Source organism: Theropithecus gelada, chromosome 3 (assembly GCF_003255815.1).
Source record: "Theropithecus gelada isolate Dixy chromosome 3, Tgel_1.0, whole genome shotgun sequence".
In the NCBI taxonomy this organism is placed as follows: domain Eukaryota; kingdom Metazoa; phylum Chordata; class Mammalia; order Primates; family Cercopithecidae; genus Theropithecus; species Theropithecus gelada.
This window is the reverse complement of record NC_037670.1, coordinates 165,273,719-165,294,198: the sequence shown is the minus strand read 5'-3', so window position 1 is coordinate 165,294,198 and position 20,480 is coordinate 165,273,719. Positions and strand designations below refer to the sequence as shown.

At 37.1% G+C, this 20,480-nt stretch overlaps 1 protein-coding gene across 1 annotated transcript in view; it reads left to right on the top strand.

Annotated features, from left to right (window-relative positions):
• The window catches only part of BRAF (B-Raf proto-oncogene, serine/threonine kinase), a 201,681-nt gene that overhangs the window by 167,056 nt on the left and 14,145 nt on the right, over positions 1 to 20,480 (top strand). Inside the window, exons 14-18 of the mRNA XM_025378794.1 lie at positions 1,270 to 1,316; positions 2,107 to 2,225; positions 5,935 to 6,066; positions 14,382 to 14,516; positions 19,597 to 19,750. Coding sequence (XP_025234579.1) covers positions 1,270 to 1,316; positions 2,107 to 2,225; positions 5,935 to 6,066; positions 14,382 to 14,516; positions 19,597 to 19,750 — 587 coding nt within the window. The remainder of the gene's footprint in view (positions 1 to 1,269; positions 1,317 to 2,106; positions 2,226 to 5,934; positions 6,067 to 14,381; positions 14,517 to 19,596; positions 19,751 to 20,480) is intronic.

Genomic DNA, 20,480 nt, shown 5'->3' with positions numbered 1-20,480 from the left:
TACTCTTAAAATTTTGATGTTGGGAAGAATGAGGAAGTGTAAATGAAGATGAGAAAGCATAAATAATTGTGGTTATTTGCAAATCTTCCATTTTTAACAGTGTTCATTGCATGATTTTGATTATACCATTTGGATTTTAAATTCTCATTTTAAGGTAAAACTGTCTAATGATCATTGTCAGATTTCAGAAGTGTCATATATCTATTCTCTCCAGTATTCAATTAAGAGAAATAACCTTGACTAGCACATTATATGCATCTTGTTGTAGTTGATTCAATAGACATGTATTGAATACTTGCCACACATACCAGGCACTGTTCTAGGCACTGGGTATACAAAGAAATAAACAAGACACAGCCCTTCTGAGACAGGAGGATCGCTTGAGCCCAGGAGGTGGAGGTTGCAGTGAGCCAAGGTCATGCCACTACACTCCAGCCTGGGTGATACAGCAAGATTTTGTCTCCAAAAGAAAAAACAAAACGACAACAATGCTGCCTTTTACTTCAATGAATGTAGCTAAAGCAGTTTTTAGGGGTAACATAGATGATTTTAAAGTTATCATTGACTCTAAAACAGACCCACTATGGCCATTTTAGAGAAAATTTGCTCCTCACTAGTTTTAAGAAGATTAAGAGTATATGACAACTACCTTTAAAAATAGTTTTAATTACCAAACTGCATGTTCTAGTTCTAGTAGTTTACATTCCAAATAGAAGTGAACATAGGCACATTGAAAAAACACGTGAATGAAGCCATTATTATGATAATTACTGTATAAGGTGAACAGTGAAAGATCACTTTCAGTTGGGTTAGTCATGGGAAAGCTTCACTCAGGAGTTAGAATTTGTATTCAGTTTTAAAGGATGGATATGAATAGGTGGAAAATAGAATGAAAGCTAACTTGGAGGGTTGGGTGTAGGAGGGGAGCATTGAACGCAGTGGTGGAATTAAGTATCAAGGTATATTTAAGGGACATGGATAAATAGGCTTGACTGGAGTGAAAGGTTTGTATTGGTAACTAGTAAAAGATAAAGGAAAGTCTTCTAATAGAAAACAAGATTTCAACTGTACCATTATAGTGATATGTTTCCATAATCTTAAATTCATTTATAGTCTATTTTGATATTCTGTGAAGGGTTTATCACAATGTACAATTTTCAATTGTATCATGATTCTAAATAAGTCTTTACACCCCTAAGTATGTTCTATAGATTTTGAGGCCAGAGTCCTTTAGCCCTACTCAGGTTAAAATGATGTTTTGTTTTTCAGTTACTTACACGCCAAGTCAATCATCCACAGAGACCTCAAGAGTAATAGTATCCTTCCTGAAATTTGTCTGCGAAGTTTGAAAACATCCTGACTTTTTCTTCTGCACTTTGTCTTCACATTATGTAAAAACAGTTTTCATGCTAAGTTCGATATACTGTAAAGAGAATTAACAAAGAATTATGCATGCGTGTATAGGAGAGCAGGATACCACAGCCTGCTTTTGGTTTCTCGACAACTGAACATTACAAGAAAATCTGTCAGAAGTCTTTACAATAGTAGGATTTTTTTATTGCTTGCTTACATTTTATCAGCACTATAAAACTGATAGTTTTGTAACTGTTAGTCCCTTTCAGACCTCTGACCTTGCTCAGTGGTAGTTGAGATATAACTGAAGGCTCTAAATTATATAACAACGAGGTGAGAAAAACATAGTATTTCTTCTTCCCTAAGTGCAGACTAAGATACTGTCTGCAGCATCTTCATTCCAACGAAGAGCCTGTACAGCTTGCCCAGGAGTGCCAAGAGAATATCTGGTCCTACGTTGCTAAACTCTAATGGGAAAGTTTCAGGTTCTCCCGTAAACTTAGGAAAGCATCTCACCTCATCCTAGCACATTTCAAGCCCCCAAAATCTTAAAAGCAGGTTGTATAGGCTAAATAGAACTAATCATTGTTTTAGACATACTTACTGACTTTAAGAGGAAAGATGAAGTACTGTGTTTTAAAGAATATTATATTACAGAATTATAGAAATTAGATCTCTTACCTAAAATCTTCATAATGCTTGCTCTGATAGGAAAATGAGATCTACTGTTTTCCTTTACTTACTGCACCTCAGATATATTTCTTCATGAAGACCTCACAGTAAAAATAGGTGATTTTGGTCTAGCTACAGTGAAATCTCGATGGAGTGGGTCCCATCAGTTTGAACAGTTGTCTGGATCCATTTTGTGGATGGTAAGAATTGAGGCTATTTTTCCACTGATTAAATTTTTGGCCCTGAGATGCTGCTGAGTTACTAGAGAGTCATTGAAGGTTTAAACTATAGTATTTTCATAGTCCCCAGTATTCACAAAAATCAATGTTCTTATTTTTCATGTAAATAGATTTTTTAACTTTTTTCTTTACCCTTAAAAAGAGTATTTTGAAACCAATTTCAGTGTATCTCAAACAAAAATATATGTCTTATAAACAGTGTTTCATATTTTATTCAAAATTGTTTAAAGTATTTTGTGTTCAAAATGTTCTGTGTATCCTGTTGAAAAAAAACAGGTATGCAATTTAAGGCAGGTGTGATCTACAGCCATTATTATGGTTTTGCTAAGAAAACTACTCCTTTTAACAGAGAAGCTGTTTCACAATCTTATTTAAGCCTAATTTGGAAAGTTACTTCCTTTAGACTAGAAAGAGTCTCATAATTATGGGGCAGCTGGAAGAGGAAAGACCAAAAAAAAGAGAGGTAGATTAACAGCCTTGTGCTGTCTTGCATAGCTCTTTCTTTCTCTTTCTTTCTTCCTGTTTTTTGCTTTGTGAAAAAGAAGAAAGAGAAGTTCTAAAAGAAGGGAACTAAAATTTCTGTGCAGTTGCAGCAAGCTGTGGAAAGTTCAGTCATATGAATCATTCCCTAAAACAGCATTCTTAAAAGGATCCCTCACAGCGTTTTAGAGGGCCCACAAGATCTTCCCTTTGTGAGACAAGATTGTCTTCGTATCATTCAACCAAAACAACACATCGCAACAGATTTGAGTGCAAAAGCAAATATGAGAATCCAGCTGGCTTCTGTTAAGTCAGACATTGAAGAGAATCACAGGCCAGGCATGGTGGCTCAAGCCCATAGTTCCAGCTATTCGGGAGGCTGGGGCAGGAGGATCATTTGATCCTAGAAGTTGACTGGCCTGCTCAACATAGTGAGACCCAATCTCTAAACCATAAAAGGAGGATAATTGTACTACTATTCTTACTAAACTTTTTTTTGTTTTTGATAATAGTTATTTTTCATTTAAAATGAATGATCTGTGTTAACATCTGCTTGTTATTATTTTAGTAGTTAAATGAATTAATAGTTTAATTTCTCCATTAAATTTTAATGATAAATATCCACAGATACAATCCACATAAAGAAAAGTGCTTTAGTGTCCTCAATAATTTTTAAGAGTGAAAAAGAGTCCTGAGACCAAAAGTTTGAAAACCACAGCTCTAAGCTGAATACAGGCTTTCCCAAAAGTCTTAGTGTAATTCTAAGCTTTAAATAACTTAATCTGCACTAAGACTTTTGGGCACCCTGCTGGAAACAGAAAAGTTGTAAGGGCTTTCAAAGCCGCAAACTGTATGTAGCAGTCTCCAAAAAGGGAAGTCCAAGGTAGGACTCCCAAGTTTGTCCGAATAAACCTAGAGTTAAATTGAGCTATGATTTCTCATGACAGTAAGTAGAATTAGGGCAGGTGGCAAGGTGGAAGAGTATTCTAGTACCCTAACCTCCTCTAAGTCTCTTGACCTGAAATGTTGAGTTGGACTAGTAGATTTCCAGTGCCCCTTCTGTTTCTAAGATTCAGTGATTGGAGTTAGCTAGATTTTTTTCATCGTTTAACATGTTTAACTGTTTTAATTTATAATTGTAAGTGATAGAAAAATTAATAACTATAATCTGATGTCAGGCACCTTTTGTTAAGGCATACACACCTTGTGAAAATGATGGCATTGTATCCTAAAAGGATGAGGGAAAACAGATTTTAAGTGCTGAAATTGCAAAACCTAAAACTATAAACAATAGTCACGTGCTTCTAAAGTATGTTAATTTTTAACTATGTGGGAGAGTTAGGCTCAATCAAGTCTCTAGTTTTGTCCTTACTTTTTCAAAAACCTTAATTAATACAGTTTGTAGATTATTATACATAAAGTTTTATGTTTTCTTACAATTAATTTTTTGTTGATACCTGTATTCTTCCATGCTGAGTTTTAAGACAAGAGAATAATAGCCAACAGCACCCTTCATTGTTAAACCAATCCTGGGTTGATACTGCCCTTAGAAATATGGAACATTCATATCATAGGAGAGAAGAATTTGGTTATAACTAAGGCTGTGTGGTCCTCTGAATTATATACAATGTTCTTCTCAACTTTATTTATATCTTAGGAGAGAGAGAAACCTTTGTGAGAGTTTTTACAAATTAAATCACTAAATTGAAGATTCATCAGGCATTTCTTAAAATAGGTGACATGCAACTTGTCATCAAACTATCTACCACCAACAGTGTGAGATAAAACTAAATTAAAAGAAAAAAGCAGTTCATCTGATTTCTACTTCATCTCTCACAAAAATTGGTTCAGGCTTTGAAAATTATACCTTTGCCATACCAGCCTCTCAGTATTCTGGCTTGCTCATTACATCACAGTTATATGTGGTTTATTTTGTACTGTATTACTAAAAGCAACTATGAACAAAATGTATGACAAAGCGAAGTAGATCAACTTTCTCTTTCACTTCCATCCTCTCGTGCTCTTCAGGACATCCCACAGATCTTCCATCAGTGGGTCTCAACTTTGGTTGGACATTAGAATCATCTGGGGAGCTTTAAAGACTAATTAATGTTTGGGTCCCACCACCAGATTCTGATATGTTCTGTGATTGGACTGGAGTGTAGTCTGGACGTTGAGGGGTTTAAGGCTCCACGGGTCATTCTCATTTGCAACGGTTGCTGAGTGCCATTATTGCCTCTCCTTGTGAGATGCCTGCCTTACCCAGACCAATAACCAGGAATTTTGTCCCAGGTCTTTCAGCCATTTTTGCAGAGTTAGTACCACTTTTGCTGTCAAATTGACATTGTCATAAACTTTTCATTAATATACTGCCATTTCGATTCCTTCCAAATGAAACAATACAGAAGACAAGGTGAAAGAATAACTCTTTTAAGCTCATATTTAACCAACTGTTTATTGTATTTCATGTAAATAAGAAACCTAATTGTGCAATACAATGACTGAAATGTGTAAAAATGTAGCAAATAGGATTGTTTCATTGCCCAAGAAGCAGCAGCCAAAAGATTCTTCATACCATCTTTTACTAAATCTACCCGCTGTCTTGCTTTTGTTAATAAAGCATCCATGGCATGTTTATACCATATGCTGATTCCATAGTTTGAAAGGGGATTTGAGTTTATCAGTCTTGAAATTCTACCATTATTTTCTAAGGTGTCCTCAGATGAGAAAAGTTGTTTGCACCAATGGGGAAACTTAAATTCTAGGACAGTTACTACAGTAGTTGTGCTGCTCCTAAGCATCTTATAACCACAAGTCTAGTATTTATTTGCTGAATCAGGAATGGGAAGTGGGAACTGATTCTAATAGGGTAAATCATGGGAAGAATTCAAATGGCAGTGATGGTATTTTGTGCAGAAAGAGATTGCCTAAATAATTATTGAATTATAAAATCTTAGTAATGCAATAACAAAATCTCTGCTAATACTGTCTCTTTCTGAGTTTATAGAGCAGAGGTTTTTTTCTTCATCTTAGTTTTATTTCTTTGACTATTAAGAGAATTGATTACATATTAGACAGATGTTTTAACGGTAAAAGCATTACCCTAGGAATTATAATAGCTTGTTTTTCAGTCTTTGGTCAGTTGAAGTGAAGAATTAACTAGAATATTTTTCTTTGTATGTTCTAACAGGCACCAGAAGTCATCAGAATGCAAGATAAAAATCCATACAGCTTTCAGTCAGATGTATATGCATTTGGGATTGTTCTGTATGAATTGATGACTGGACAGTTACCTTATTCAAATATCAATAACAGGGACCAGGTAAATATTTACCACCTCTTGGTGTTTATTTTACCATCTGTATACAAGGCTCCAGGTAGTTGTAGAAAATAAGTGTTAACTTCTGGGTAAGCATGAAGGATAGAACTCTTGATTTTTGTTACCAGTTTTAGAAATCGTTTGTATACTTTTGGCAGTAATAGCAACACGTAAGTCCTTTCCTTAGAATATCAGTCATAAATGTTACAATGGAATAAAATTCCTGATTTTCTGACTAGAAACTACAGATACAACAATGGATATTTCTTGACCATAGCACAGTTAGAAGAATGAGCTCTGCTACTGTAGCATCTGGGCATTATACTGTTCACTGTATCACAGTTGTGCTGTCAGAACAGGCACTCAGCTATGAGCTTCTTTATATTAAATTCTTTTAGAATTACTAAGGTTTCTTGAAATCTTTAATTTTTAAAACTAGGTAAATGGAAGGAATCACGCTTTGATTTTTCTATAATGAGAATTCTAGTAGGAGGGTAATTTTTTACTTCTTTCCTTCCTCAGCTCCTGTTCCCTGTCCCTTACCTTCCAAAAGGTACTAACATAGCCTCATGGAGCTCTTAGCCTTTTCTATCTCTGCCTCAGTAAGCTCGCTTAGACTTTTAAAATTGGCCAAGAAAAGTGAATTGTCTTTACTAAAATTACCTTGAATAACTACATTTTAAAAGGTTTGTGAATGTGTGTGTAGAGAGATTACAACAGTTACCCTGTTAATATATTAAAAACACTAGTTGACCACATAAACTCTAATTAAAGAATATTTATCCTTTATGCTGTGATTTGCCTCAGAACCACCTGGGAATTTTGTTTAAAAATGGGGATACTGGTGCAGATTCTAATTAAATGGGGAGGAGCCAATCACCTGCATTTTTTTCTGTTTCCCAGGTGATTCCAATACAGACCAAAGTTGAGAATCACCAGTCTAAATAATTTTTTTAAAAAGAGCGCAAACTTTTTAGGTATTTCATCATAACTTCCCAACCTAATGAGATGGTAGTTCTTGTATATAAATGTTACTGCTTCATTTAAGTGATTTGGTCTGTTTTGTCAAGAGCTCAACTCTCTCTTTTTGGTGCTAACTCTGAGTAGCTTTCTCACTTCACCTATTGTGGTATCGGAGAAATAATCTCTTAAGTTACCATGTACTTTGTGTGTGTACTTATTGAATCACCATATGCCCCTTACACAACAGTGGTCTTGACTGTGTTTGATGGTTTTTAAAAATGGCTACATTTCTACCCAGTTCATTATAAAACTAAATTTTGGTTGGTGTTGGCCTTTCTAACTACTTCATAGCTTTAGAATGTTGAGTCTTAGTTTTGAGTGTGAAACAACATGACTTTGGATCTGATGTTTTAAGCCTGCATGAAACTTAGATTCAGGATGGACTGAAATTTCAGCTAAAGAACATAATTGAAACATTGTTCTTACTGTACTTGTGATAGATCTATTTCACTGAAATGGTTGATTTGACAGTGGCAGTCGGGGTAGCGAAATGGTCTCTAATTTACAAGCTTTATGTCCTCTGCCTTTTGTAGTCTTATTAATTCGATCATACAGCATAACATCCTGCACCATGTTCACTTTTCCTGTACATAATATTTTTCTGGAGGAATTATGGATTTTTAGTTTAGTTTCAGTTGATTTATCATATAGACTACAAATTAATAAAAATTTATGAACCTAAGATCTGGATGAAATTTGTCAGTGAATACGTTTATCTTAATACAGTAATAAAATTGTAATATAGAAACAAGTATTATCTCCAAAATACGGATAAAAGCATCCCAGAGTTCCGCACTCATCCACTTCTTGGCATTTTAGGTGCTTTGTCCTCCATGGGAGTATAATAAATGATGTGGCAAGGGCTTACTCTCCATGAGAGGAATGTGTGACCAACAGAAGGGTAAGGCCTTTACTAGTTAATTCTTTCTAATAGTATAGTTAGAACCTTCTGGAATTTACTAGTCTGAAACCAAGTTAAGTATTTAATGGAGAAGAAGGAGGTAAAAGAATGATGTCCTCTTACAACTACCCCCATTCTGCTTCATTACCCTCTAGTCTACTTTCATCAAATAGTACTTTCTATGAAACTCCACATTTTGAAGAGTTAACTCTGGCCATCCTCAATGAAGTTGCCCTAGGTATTGTTCCATTCATCCTTTGATTTTTCTTTTGCTGTCTGTAATACTTGGATCTCCATGGCTCTCAGATTAGACTTCTGTTTAAGAATCCAGGAATATTCTTTACTATGCAATGTGAATACCATTCCCCTAGACTCTCATGCCCATAGTCTGAGGTGGCAGATTTTGCCTGTAAATTCAGAGCACAGCTGGTAAAGCAGTGTGATGTAATGGCAGGTCTTGGACTCAGGTAGGTAGACTGGTCTACCTACCTCTCTGGGTATCTTTTTTTTCCTTTTTTCTTTTTTCTTTCTTTTTTTTTTTTTTTTTCCCAAGACAGAGTCTCACTCTGTTGCCCAGGCTGGAATGCAGTGGCCTGATCTCAGCTCACTGCAACCTCTGCCTCCTGGGTTCAGCGATTCTTCTGTCTCATCCTCCCGAGTAGCTGGGATTGCAGGAGTGCACCACTATGCCCAACTAATTTTTGTGTATTTTTGGTAGAGACGGAGGTTTCACCATGCTGGTCAGGCTGGTCTCGAACTCCCGACCTGATGATCCGCCCGCGTTGGCCTCCCAGAGTGCTGGGATTACAGGTGTGAGCCACTGCACCTGGCCTTTTTTCTTTTTTCAGTTACCCCCAAAATAAGGGAATTCGGCTAAAGAATTTCTTCCAGCTTCAAAAATCAGATTCTTTTCTAAAATAGGTATCTTAGCTCTTTGCAAAGTAGTATGCCTTTTTACCTTTATTCACCCTAGTACTAAAAGTCTGGGAGATCACTTTGTCATCCCCCAACTCTTCTTTATCATTCCAACATTCTTCTCTCTAATTACCCTGTTCTTCCCTCCTTCAGTGCATTTTCTCTTGTAAGTTGGGATTAATAATGTGCTCACTTAAGCTAGGAATATTGACTATACCTTTATGGCTTTCTTTTCTTGGAGCAGAAGTGCTGTGTCTTCTTCGAAGAATAGATAGCATATATCCGTTATTTCAAGTGTATTCCAGTTATAATTGCTGCATAACAAACCACCCAGAATGTAGTAGCTTAAAATATGAATCTGTAGGTTGGGCTGTTCTCAGTGAGAAAGATTCTTACCAGTTTCACACCGTATTGACTAGAGTAGGTATACTGGGTGTTAAAAGGATCTACTCGAAAGTGGCTCATTCACATATCTGGCAAGTTGGTGCTAGCTAGAAGCCAGAAGCTCAGTTATTCTCCACATGAGCCTTTCCTTGCGGACCTCTTTGCAGGTCTTCGAGGACCTCTTCACTGGTCTTCCTCACAGCATGGTGGCTAGGTTCTAAGCACAAGATCTGAAGAAACAGGAACTAAGTACTAGTCTCTTATCAACAGGCAAATTATTTTAATAGAAAATGTTTTCAATACCAACTATATACAAAGCACTGTGGAATATAGAAAGATTCAAAATGAATAAAAGAAAACACAGGCTCTGCTCTCTCAATGGCATGTGCAGTCCTGTTGAGGCTGTGCTGGGGGTGATACTGAAAATGAGCAGGCATGAGCTCCAGTAATACCGTGGAGTGAATGACAGGGTCAAGACACCAGGAGTACTGAGTGTGGATTGAAAGTATGAAGAATCAGTCCCAGAATTTCAAGCCAAAGTATTGGTTTCGTTGTGTATGTGCCACATGAATCTTCTGTCCATGAATAACATCCAGGAAGAACTTTCCCTTTTTTCTTCTTTCTGTTTCTTCATCAGTCAGCCTCTGCACCCCACCCCAGCAGATACTGAAAGTTGCCTGCTTTGTGCTCTGCACTAACTAAATTCTGTGGGATGTATAAAAACATGAGAGTTGTCTTTGATTTTTTTTTCTCACATTCCTCCTGAAAGACTCTTGAAAAACTATGTATCTCCTTGTATATTTTTTAAGTTGGCATCTAAAAGTTTTTATCTTAAGTTTAAATAATTGCAAAGAATGTAATTTCCAGTATATTCTATTAACATTTTAAAATAAGACTATCTTAGAGAGAGATATATATACATATATATGTATCCCTCTTTTTGAAATATATGCATCAGAATCTAAAAACCATACTGATTTTATGCCTATTAAAAAATAATGAAGCTCTTCATTAATTTCTGGAAGTTTTACATGTTTCCTTTTTTCTCTTCAAACTGTTTGTATTGTTTCTCACAGAAGTTCATCCTAATGTAACATTTGTATGTTTTAAAGCCTTTTATTGACTACCTAAGTTACATCTCTGCAATAAAAATATGTATATAAGTTTAAATTTAGAATTTTACAAAATTGTGACTTCAAGCTCTGATTAGTAATTTTTTAAATTCTGAATTACGTCTTTGTTGCAAGTAATATATAACTGATGAAAGTAGCATATAAGTTTTGATATATGGAAACATAGAAGGTAAAATTATATTGGAAATATGTATCTTAATGATATGGGGCTTTTCTTTTCCCTTCAATTAATGTATGTATCTGTGGATAAATACAGCTTTTTTGCTAGGACACTAGATACTAAGACTTAGTATTTATTCTTTCCATATTTCATTTTTAAAGAGGTAAATACTGAGAAATTTTATCTAAATTATAAGAAGATGACAAAGGCAGGAGTTTTGTTGTAACCACATGCAGAGTTTAGTGGTCCCCAAGACCAGCTTCAGGTTTGTTAAAAGGACTCACTGAAAACTCACTGAAAGCTGCTCAAGACTCACTGACAACTGTTAAATTCACAGTTACAGTTTATTACGATGAAAGAATACAGATTAAAATTAACAAGGGAAGAGACCCATAGGACAGAATTCAGGAGCGTTCTTGTTGGAGAGCTTCCTGTCACCCTCTCCCAATGGAGCTGTGGACAGATCTTCCAGTAGCAATGTATGACAACACACATGGATTGTTGCCAACCAGGGAACCTCACCTGAGCCTTGGAGTCTAGAGTTTTTATTGGGATTCAGTCACATAGATATGATTAATCACCTGCGGGGCTGACCTTAGTTTCCAGCTCCTACAGAGGTCAAGCTGATGCCACATGACCCAGAGCCCTCTATAAATCACATTGTTAGCGTAGACTATCTGGCATGGCCCATAGCCCCCAAATAAACAGACACTCTTATCAGGCAGGACATTTTAAGGGCTTAGTGATTACCTCCCAGGAGCCAGGAGCAAAGGCTAGCTCTCTCTTTGAGCAGGGTTAATTCTTTACCACATACTATATCACTCAGTCATTTGAGCTCATTCCTATAATGTACCAAAATTTACTTAGTAACTTGTCATTAAAAATGTTTTAAAAGCTCAGCTGACATTTCAATTAATATTTTTGAAAGTAAAGAGTTGAAAACCAACAGACTTGTTTCCCATTCGTTGGAGCCCAGTTCGACACCAGTATTTAGAAATGTCTCTTTGTTGCCCCAGAGGTTTTTACACCCTGGGACAATGTATACTATAGTTAGGTTACGTATGCGTAAAAGGTGTGCCTTTTGTAAAGTGGTAGAAGGGCAGTTATAACAGGGAAAATGAGAAAGGAAGATAAGTGTTATGCTTCCACTTGAGTGGTTCTCTGGCAAATCACTTTTTTCAAAGGGGATGCCAGTAAGTTGATAGTTGTAGAAATTAATTCCCTTAAAACGACCATGTTGGCTGGGCATGGTGGCTCACACCTGTAACCCCAGCACTTTGGGAGGCTGAGGCAGGTGGATCACATAAGGTCTGGAGTTCAAGACTAGCCTGGCCAACATGGTGAAATCCCATCTCTACTAAAAAAATACAGACATTAGCTGGGCATGGTGATGTGCACCTATAATCCAGCTACTGGGGAGGCTGAGGCAGGAGAATCTCTTGAACCCAGGAGGGGGAGGTTGCAGTGAGCTGCAATCATACCACTGCACTCCAGCCTGGGCAATAGAGCAAGACTCTGTCTCAAATTTAAAAAAAAAAAAACAAAAAAAAAAAAACGCACCGTGTATATACCTTTGGCAAAGCCTTCCTGTAACCCCAGGGATACTTGACCCTAATTTAAAGACTACGGACATATGACATGGCTAATCAACTAGCAAAAAGTTATCACTCACCTTAATGAATAGTTAACTTAAACATTGAAAACCTCCTGTATCCACAAGGTTATGTTAAATACTGGAGGTAGTGGTGTTATAGATATTTTTTAAGTTTTTTTTTTTTTTTGAGACAGTCTCGCTCTGTTGCCCAGGCTGGAGTACAGTGGCACAATCTCAGCTCACTGCAACCTCTGCCTCTTGGGTTCAAGCAGTTCCTGGCCTCAGCCTCCCACGTAGCTGGGACTACAGGCACACGCTGCCACGCCGAGCTAATTTTTATATTTTTAGTAGAGACAGGGTTTCATCATCTTGGCCAGGCTGGTCTTGAACTCCTAGACCTCATGATCTACCCTCCTCGGCCTCCCAAAGTGCTGGGATTACAGGCGTGAGCCACCAAGCCTGGCTTCTTTAAAAATTTTTTAAAAACACATATGTATGAGTCACAATCTCTCTGCCCGAGCACCTATAGTCTCATTGGAGAACTTAGATAAGAAACATACCACAAAAAGATTAATAACCACACAAGGCAGTAAATGATCATCACAGCTAGTGGTGGGAAGGAGGACCATTATTACTTCTAGGTGTATAAAGAAAGGTATGATAAGCATGGTTACCTTTCAGTTAGGCCTTGATTCATCTGGATTTCAGGTAGCTGGCGAAGGGGTGAGGGAGGGCATTACAAGCACAGTAGGAGCAGCGGCAATAAAAAAGTTAAAAGTGGCGTCATGTTGGGATAGTCTTCTCTACAAATCCTCTGTTACTTACTTAACTATATTATCTCAGGCAAGTTACTTAATTTATTTGAGCTTTGGATTCCTTATCTGTAAAACGGGGTCAACACCACCCTTGTAGAATTCTTTTTTGAGTATTAAATTAGATGATATCTAGAATCCAAGTGTCCCAAAGTTTTTTGGCCTTTCGGGGCTATCTTTTCCATTGATAGCCAGGTAAGAATACCTGAATTGTTGTCCATACTATATGACTATAGGCACTCCAGATCCTTTCTCTCAACTTCGAAGACCCCTATTCGAAGTGCTTTACATTCTCCTGGCTGTTGCTTATCACCTGTTGCTCCAAGGTATTATTCCAGGTTACTCCCAGGATTCTAAGACTGCTGTCTTCCATTAAAATGATGATGTTTTGATGGTGTAGCTCCAGTAGGGGGCATTGTGAAAGAAAACTGTACTCCCCTCAATTCAGTATCTCTTTCCAAGGTTCATCCTTTAACCTCTACTATATAGAGACCACATTGCAATCAAAGCTTTACTAATGCCTGGCAGTTAAACAAGGGTCATTACAACACCAAACAGGAAATAACACAATGTATCAAGCTTGGCCGTTTCTAAAATTCATCAGCTCTGCCCTGTAGCGGGGATCTCTTACGGGCTTTCAATCCACTTTACCCTCTACTCTCCACCTGTTGCACCTATTTCCTCTAAGACCAAAAGCCCTTCTCTCAGGCTGTCCTCCCTGAGTCCCAAGACTCCTAATATCTATCCCTGCCTGCCCTCAAAAGAGGCAAAATATTAGGAAATTAAGAAATTAGAAAAAATTACAAATCTCCGAATCCAGAGAAGACAAGCCTTTTTATTTCATTAAACAGATTTTAGCTCCTACTGGCTTCCCCTTCTCTCCTCTGGGGGAGGCTCTGGTTTGTATAACCAAGTGGTCCATTAGCATTTCCACAATAAAAGGGCTTAAGATGCAGATGCCAAAAAAACTGATTAAATGTTAGCCTTTTTGGTTTTCCCTACATATATGTAAAGGACTTACCACAATATCCAACAACAAGATGTGCTGAATGATTTTTTTTATTTTTTAAAGTAAAAAAGAGACACTGTCAGATCTGTTTTAGATGGTTACCCTGTGATTGGGAAAATGGACTAGATAAGGAGAGACCAAAAGCAGGGGAGCAATTAGAGAACCTTTGCCACAGTCCAGCAATCATGAAGATTTGAGCTTGCAGCTCCTTTTGTGGGTTCCCTACAATCTATGATGTAGCATTGGTTTTTTAAAACTTTTTATTGAGGTGTAGTACATACATCATAAGCTGTAAATGTACAGCTTATTGTGTTTTCAGTGAATATGAAGTATATTTTTCAATGTATCTACAAGGTTGAATTATTTCCCTTTTTTTTCTCTCTCCAGATAATTTTTATGGTGGGACGAGGATACCTATCTCCAGATCTCAGTAAGGTACGGAGTAACTGTCCAAAAGCCATGAAGAGATTAATGGCAGAGTGCCTCAAAAAGAAAAGAGATGAAAGACCACTCTTTCCCCAAGTAAGAAAAAGCTTCATGCTATCCAAAAGAACAGACTAACATTCATAGACAGATTTCTGAGCACTTTTTTGGGCACACAGTCTGTATTTCGTGAGTTTGGATTCTATGTGCAGACTCCAGACAAGTAAACATATTAAGATGGTTTCATGAGGGTTGAGCAGTGGTACACCTAAAAATTTCGGGTCCCAATACAAAATATTCAGAAAGACTCTGCATTTGTCCATCAGTTCTCAGACTTCTCGGTCTTTGAATTCTTTTACATGTTTAAAAATTATCGAAGACCGCCCCCGCAAAAAGCTTTTGTTTATGTAAGTTTTAATTACCTTATTACAAATTAAAACTATGTTTTTAAAAATTTATGAATTAAACATAATAAACCAATATCTTAAATAATATTTAGGAAAAAACAGTTCTATTATCTAAGAGAAAAAAATTAGTGAGAAGTTGCATTGTTTTACTTATTTTGCAAATCCCTTTGCAAAAAGAAGACAGCTGGATTCTCAGCTTTTGCACTCACATTGCAATATCTCACATCATGTCATCCATAAAAACTCTACTTAACGCTTGTAAAACAATGGCAATAAAAAAGGCAAATGATATCTTATTGTTATTACAAAAATAGTTTTGACCTCATGGATCCCCTGGTGGTCCACAGACCACATTTTGTGAACCACTGCTTTATTTCTTCTTGGTGGTAAACAGATTCAAGCTTTCCTTTAATACTAGGTCTTTTTGAGGGGCATTTCTGCCTGGTGCAGAAAAAAGAAAAGGCAGTAAGACAGTTGTCAGCTCAGCCTGCCTTCACCTAATTCTTGATAACTCATTGTTTTTTTTTTTTTTTCCATGTTGGATAAAGCCTTAAGTTAATAAGTCTTAGAAAGAACTGTAACTAAGGCCAGGCGTGGTGACTCATGCCCGTAATCCCAACATTTTGGGAGGCCAAGGCAGGCAGATCACTTGAGGTCAGGAGTTCGAGACCAGCCTGGCCAACATGGCAAAACCCCGTCTCTACTAAAAATACAAAAATTAGCTGGGGATGGTGGCAGGAGCCTGTAATCCCAGCCACTCAGGAGGCTGAGGCATGAGAGTCACCTGAACCCAGGAGGTGGAGATTGCAGTGAGCTGAGGTGACGCCACTGCACTCCAGCCAGGGTGACAGAATGAGACTGTCTCAAAAAAAAAAAAAAAAAAAAAAATCTAAATACCTCAACTAGCTTACAGAGTTTAGCTGTAGTAGATATTGTAATATAAATGCAATGTTTTCTGATACTTAGGGAGCTCCTGATAACACTGGATAAATATGCCTTCATGAATCAGTACAGTTTCAAGTGGGAAGTGCTGTTTCCCATAGTAACCCTGCTACCCTAATTACTGGAGTGTTCATTTATGAACTCTTAGGCCTTCGAATGCCCAATCCTAGCTGGGTAACTCAGACAGAAGTCACTGTTACTGGAATGAGATTCACTCATCCTTTATTTTTAAATCTAAAAAACATTCTTCTCTAAAGAATGAAAGAAGGTAAAATTGATGGTTTTTAACAAGTCTCTCAGGGTGTTGCCCAAGAAAAGAAAGGGAAAGCTAAGTGGTTCAGTGGGTAGATATAAGTTTCATTTTTCAGGGTTCAAAGTTACTGTTCCTTTGAGGAAGAGTTTTTATTTTTTTATTTGTTTCTCTAAGTCAGGAAACCTCTGAGTTGAGACTGTCCTGGTGAGAGACCAGTGCTGCTGACCAGCTTCAGCATGACCCTCTCCCATGTTCCCTTTTCACATCATGGTGCTCGGGTTTCTTACTTAGCATGGTTGATTGACATTAATAATGCAAAGTACATCCTTAGGCCTACTTTTAAAATGATATTAAAGGGGGCAAAATGCTTAGCTCATACTTCTAAATATAACATTTCATTAATTACATGGTTTCAAAAACTGAAGTACATATGTGAACTTTCCAGATTATTGGAGGCTGTCCCTTTTAAGTGTTATTTTAAAATTTTTGTTACAGGATATCTTTTCACACCCTATTGTTGTGTGCCACATAAATTTTAGATGGCTAAAGATCTATATATTTTTAAAAATATAAAATATGAAATCATTTTTATAGTTTTGAGGTAGGAAAGCCTTCCTTAATAGACAAAATTCAGAAGGAAAAAATTAGCAGATGTGAGTACATTAAAAATGTTTAAACTTCTATATAGAAAAATAACATTGAAAGATAAAGAGAATAATTGTAGCATATATAACAAAAAGTAAATGTTTATAATATACAAAGGATTCCTTCAAATCAGTAAGTAAAAAACAATAGAAAATGGGCAAAGGGAATATGAACGGGTGATTCACATAATAAATACAAATGGTGAATGAATTTAGGGAAAGGTGTAAAGATGTCCATGGCGGTCAGTAAAATGCAAAGACATACAACAGTGAAATATATTTTCATTTTGCCTCTCAGGTTGGTAATATCCAGCACTGGGAACAATGTTGGGAAGTGAGGAGAAGAGCATTCTTTCTAAAATTTTAAAGGTTTGGTGGGAGGCACCATTTTGGAAGAACTTGGTAGAATCCATAAATTCAAAGTACTTCTAAAAATCTGTGCTATGTAACCTATTTCATAAGTATTCAGATCTATATAAGAATGTTTACTGTAATAAGAAAAAGACATTAAGATTTAGTTTTGTATTGATGACATAGATATTGGTGAGAGAAAAAGAAAACAAGACAGAAAACAAAATGTAGTATGATACTCTTTTTTTTTTTTTTTAAATAGCCAGAGCCTGTTCTATTGCCCAGGCTGGAGTGCAGTAATATGATCATAGCCCACTGCAGCCTCAAACTCCTGGGCTCAAGCGATCCTCTCACCTCAGCCTCCTAAGTAGCTGGGACTGCAAGTGCCCATCACCACACCCAGCTAATTTCTTGTGGTGGTGGTGGTGGTGGTGGTTGTAGAGATAGACTCTGACTATGTTGCCCAGGCTGGTCTTGAACTCCTGGGCTCAAGCGATCCTCTGGCCTCAGCCTCCCAAAGTGCTGGGATTACAGGCATGAGCCCAGTGCCCAGGCTGATAACCACTTTAAAAGGTTGTACAGAGGCCAGGCGCGGTGGCTCACACCTGTAATCCCCGCACTTTGGGAGGCCAAAGCAGGCGGATCACTTGAGGTTGGGAGTTCGAGACTAGCCTGACCAACATGGAGAAACCCTGACTCTATTAAGAATACAAAATTAGCCAGGCATGGTGGCACATGCCTGTAATCCCAGCTACTCGGGAGGCTGGGGTAGGGAAATCGTTTGAACCCAGAAGGTGGAGGTTTTGGTGAGCCGAGATTGTGCCATTGCACTCCAGCCTGGGCAACGAGAGTGAAATTCTGTCTCAAAAAAAAAAAAAAAAATGTTGTACAGGTGGGCTCTGTTTTCATAGATGTATTTTTATACATAAAAAAGGTACTGAAGAGGCCAGGCGCAGTGACTCACACCTGTAATCCCAGCACTTTGGGAGGCCAAGGTGGGTGGATCACTTGAGGTCAGGAGTTCGAGATCAGCCTGGGCAACATGGTGAAACCTGTCTCTACTAAAAATACAAAATTAGCCGGGCTTGGTGGCACATGCCTGTGATCCCAGCTACTCAGGAGGCTGAGACAGGAGAATCACTTAAACCTGGGAGGCAGAGGTTGTGGTGAGTTGAGATTGTGCCACTGCACTCCAGCCTGGACAATAGAGTGAGACTCAGTCTCAAAAAAAAAAAAAAAAAAGATACAGAAGAAAGTATAGACTCCAACAGTAGTTATCCCTGGAGAGCAGGATTTGAGAGCCTTATACTCTTTATACATTTCTATAGTATTTTAATTCTTATTTGCATGTTATACTTGGAATTTAAAATTTTTTGCAACTGCTTCTTTTTCTTATATTAATCATCATAAAGATTACTTTTTTAAAAATACAAGTTTAACTTTTGAAAACAATTTTCAGCCAGGTGTGATGGCTGGTGTCTGTAATCCCAGCCCTTTGGGAGGCTGAGGCAGGCAGATCACCTGAGGTCATCAGGAGTTTGAGACCAGCCTGGCCAACTTGGTGAAACCCTGTCTCTACCAGAAATACAAAAATGTAGCTGGGTATGGTGGTGGGCACCTGTAATCCCAGCTACTCGGGAGGCGGAGGCAGGAGAATCGCTTGAACCCAGGAGGCGGAGGTTGCAGTGAGCTGAGATTGTGCCACTGCACTGTAGCCTGGGCAACAAGAGTGAGACTCCCTCTCAAAAAAAAAGAAAAAAAAAATTGATATCTCAGGGCAATAACAAAAGTAATAATAATAGCTGCTAAAGTTTTACTGAGTGCTTATTATAGGCCAGACATTATGCCAAGCCCTTTAAACACATATTTTGTGATTATGAACATGCATTATCATGCTGTATGCCTTCAAGGATTATAACCTGTTTCTTTGTACCTTAAAATTGTGAATTTCTGCATTTTATGTATTGGGGTCTATTTGTCAAGTTCTCCTCTCTTTGCTCTTGGGTTGTCACCTGTCATTTCTCATGTGCTACTAGCACTCTGGGTCCATGGGGTTCTGCTTTTCATTAGGTGTATGTAAAACATTTCCCATTGCTAGGTTCCTTTAAAGGGCAAGTAGCTGTGATAGTTCTGTTAGGAGACAGTCATATAGTGCTTTACTTATTTATACTCCATCTTCTTCCCAACAGAGACTTGTGGTCTATAACAAAAAGGTGTAAATTGGTTTTAAATTTCTATTATTTACTGTTTCAAGACTAACAAATGATCTAAAATATAAAAAAAAGCTGACTAAGAATTATTCTCCCCATTTAATTTACAGGGATAGTTTCTTCTTAAGAAAAAATACCAGTTCTTTACAAATATTTTCCCAAGCATTTATGACAATACTGAAAACAATGTAAGATTTCAGGTGCTTTCTTGTAAAGTGTGATGGGACTCTTAAAGATTTATACCACACAGATTTTCATTCTTCTTTCTGTTTTTTCTTTTTCTTTTTTTCTTTCTTTTTTTTTTCTTTTTTCTTTTTTTTTTTTTTTTCTTTTCTTTTTTTTTTCTTTTTTTTTCTTTTTTTTTTTTTGTAGATTCTCGCCTCTATTGAGCTGCTGGCCCGCTCATTGCCAAAAATTCACCGCAGTGCATCAGAACCCTCCTTGAATCGGGCTGGTTTCCAAACAGAGGATTTTAGTCTATATGCTTGTGCTTCTCCAAAAACACCCATCCAGGCAGGGGGATATGGTGCGTTTCCTGTCCACTGAAATAAATGAATGAGAGAGTTCAGGAGAGTAGCAACAAAAGGAAAATAAATGAACATATGTTTGCTTATATGTTAAATTGAATAAAACATTTTTTTTTTTAAGGTGAACCAAAGAACACTTGTGTGGTTAAAGACTAGATATAATTTTTCCCCAAACTAAAATTTATACTTAACATTGGATTTTTAACATCCAAGGGTTAAAATATATAGACATTGCTAAAAATTGGCAGAGCCTCTTCTAGAGGCTTTACTTTCTGTTCTGGGTTTGTTTCGTTCACTTGGTTATTTTAAGTATTAAACTTCAGTTTCTCATGCAACTTTTGTTACCAGCTATCACATGTCCACTAGGGACTCCAGAAGAAGACCCTGCCAGTGCCTGTGTTTGCAGGTGAGAAGTTGGCAGTCAGTTAGCCTAGGTTAGATAAGGCAAACTGAGCAGATCGTAATTTAGGAAGTCAGTAGAATTTAATAATTATTATTATTAATACTTTTTCTATAACTGTTTCTTTTTATAACAATTTGGAAAATGTGAATGTCCTTTATTTCCTTGAAGCAATAAACTAAGTTTCTTTTTATAAATTTTGAGTGCAGGTGACCAAAAATATTGCTAAGGAGTGGCATGTTTGACATGAGTAAAATGTCTTAACTTTGGATTTTTAGCAGGAAAATGTTATAAATTGGAGTTTCTTTTAAATAGCTTTTTTAAAAAAT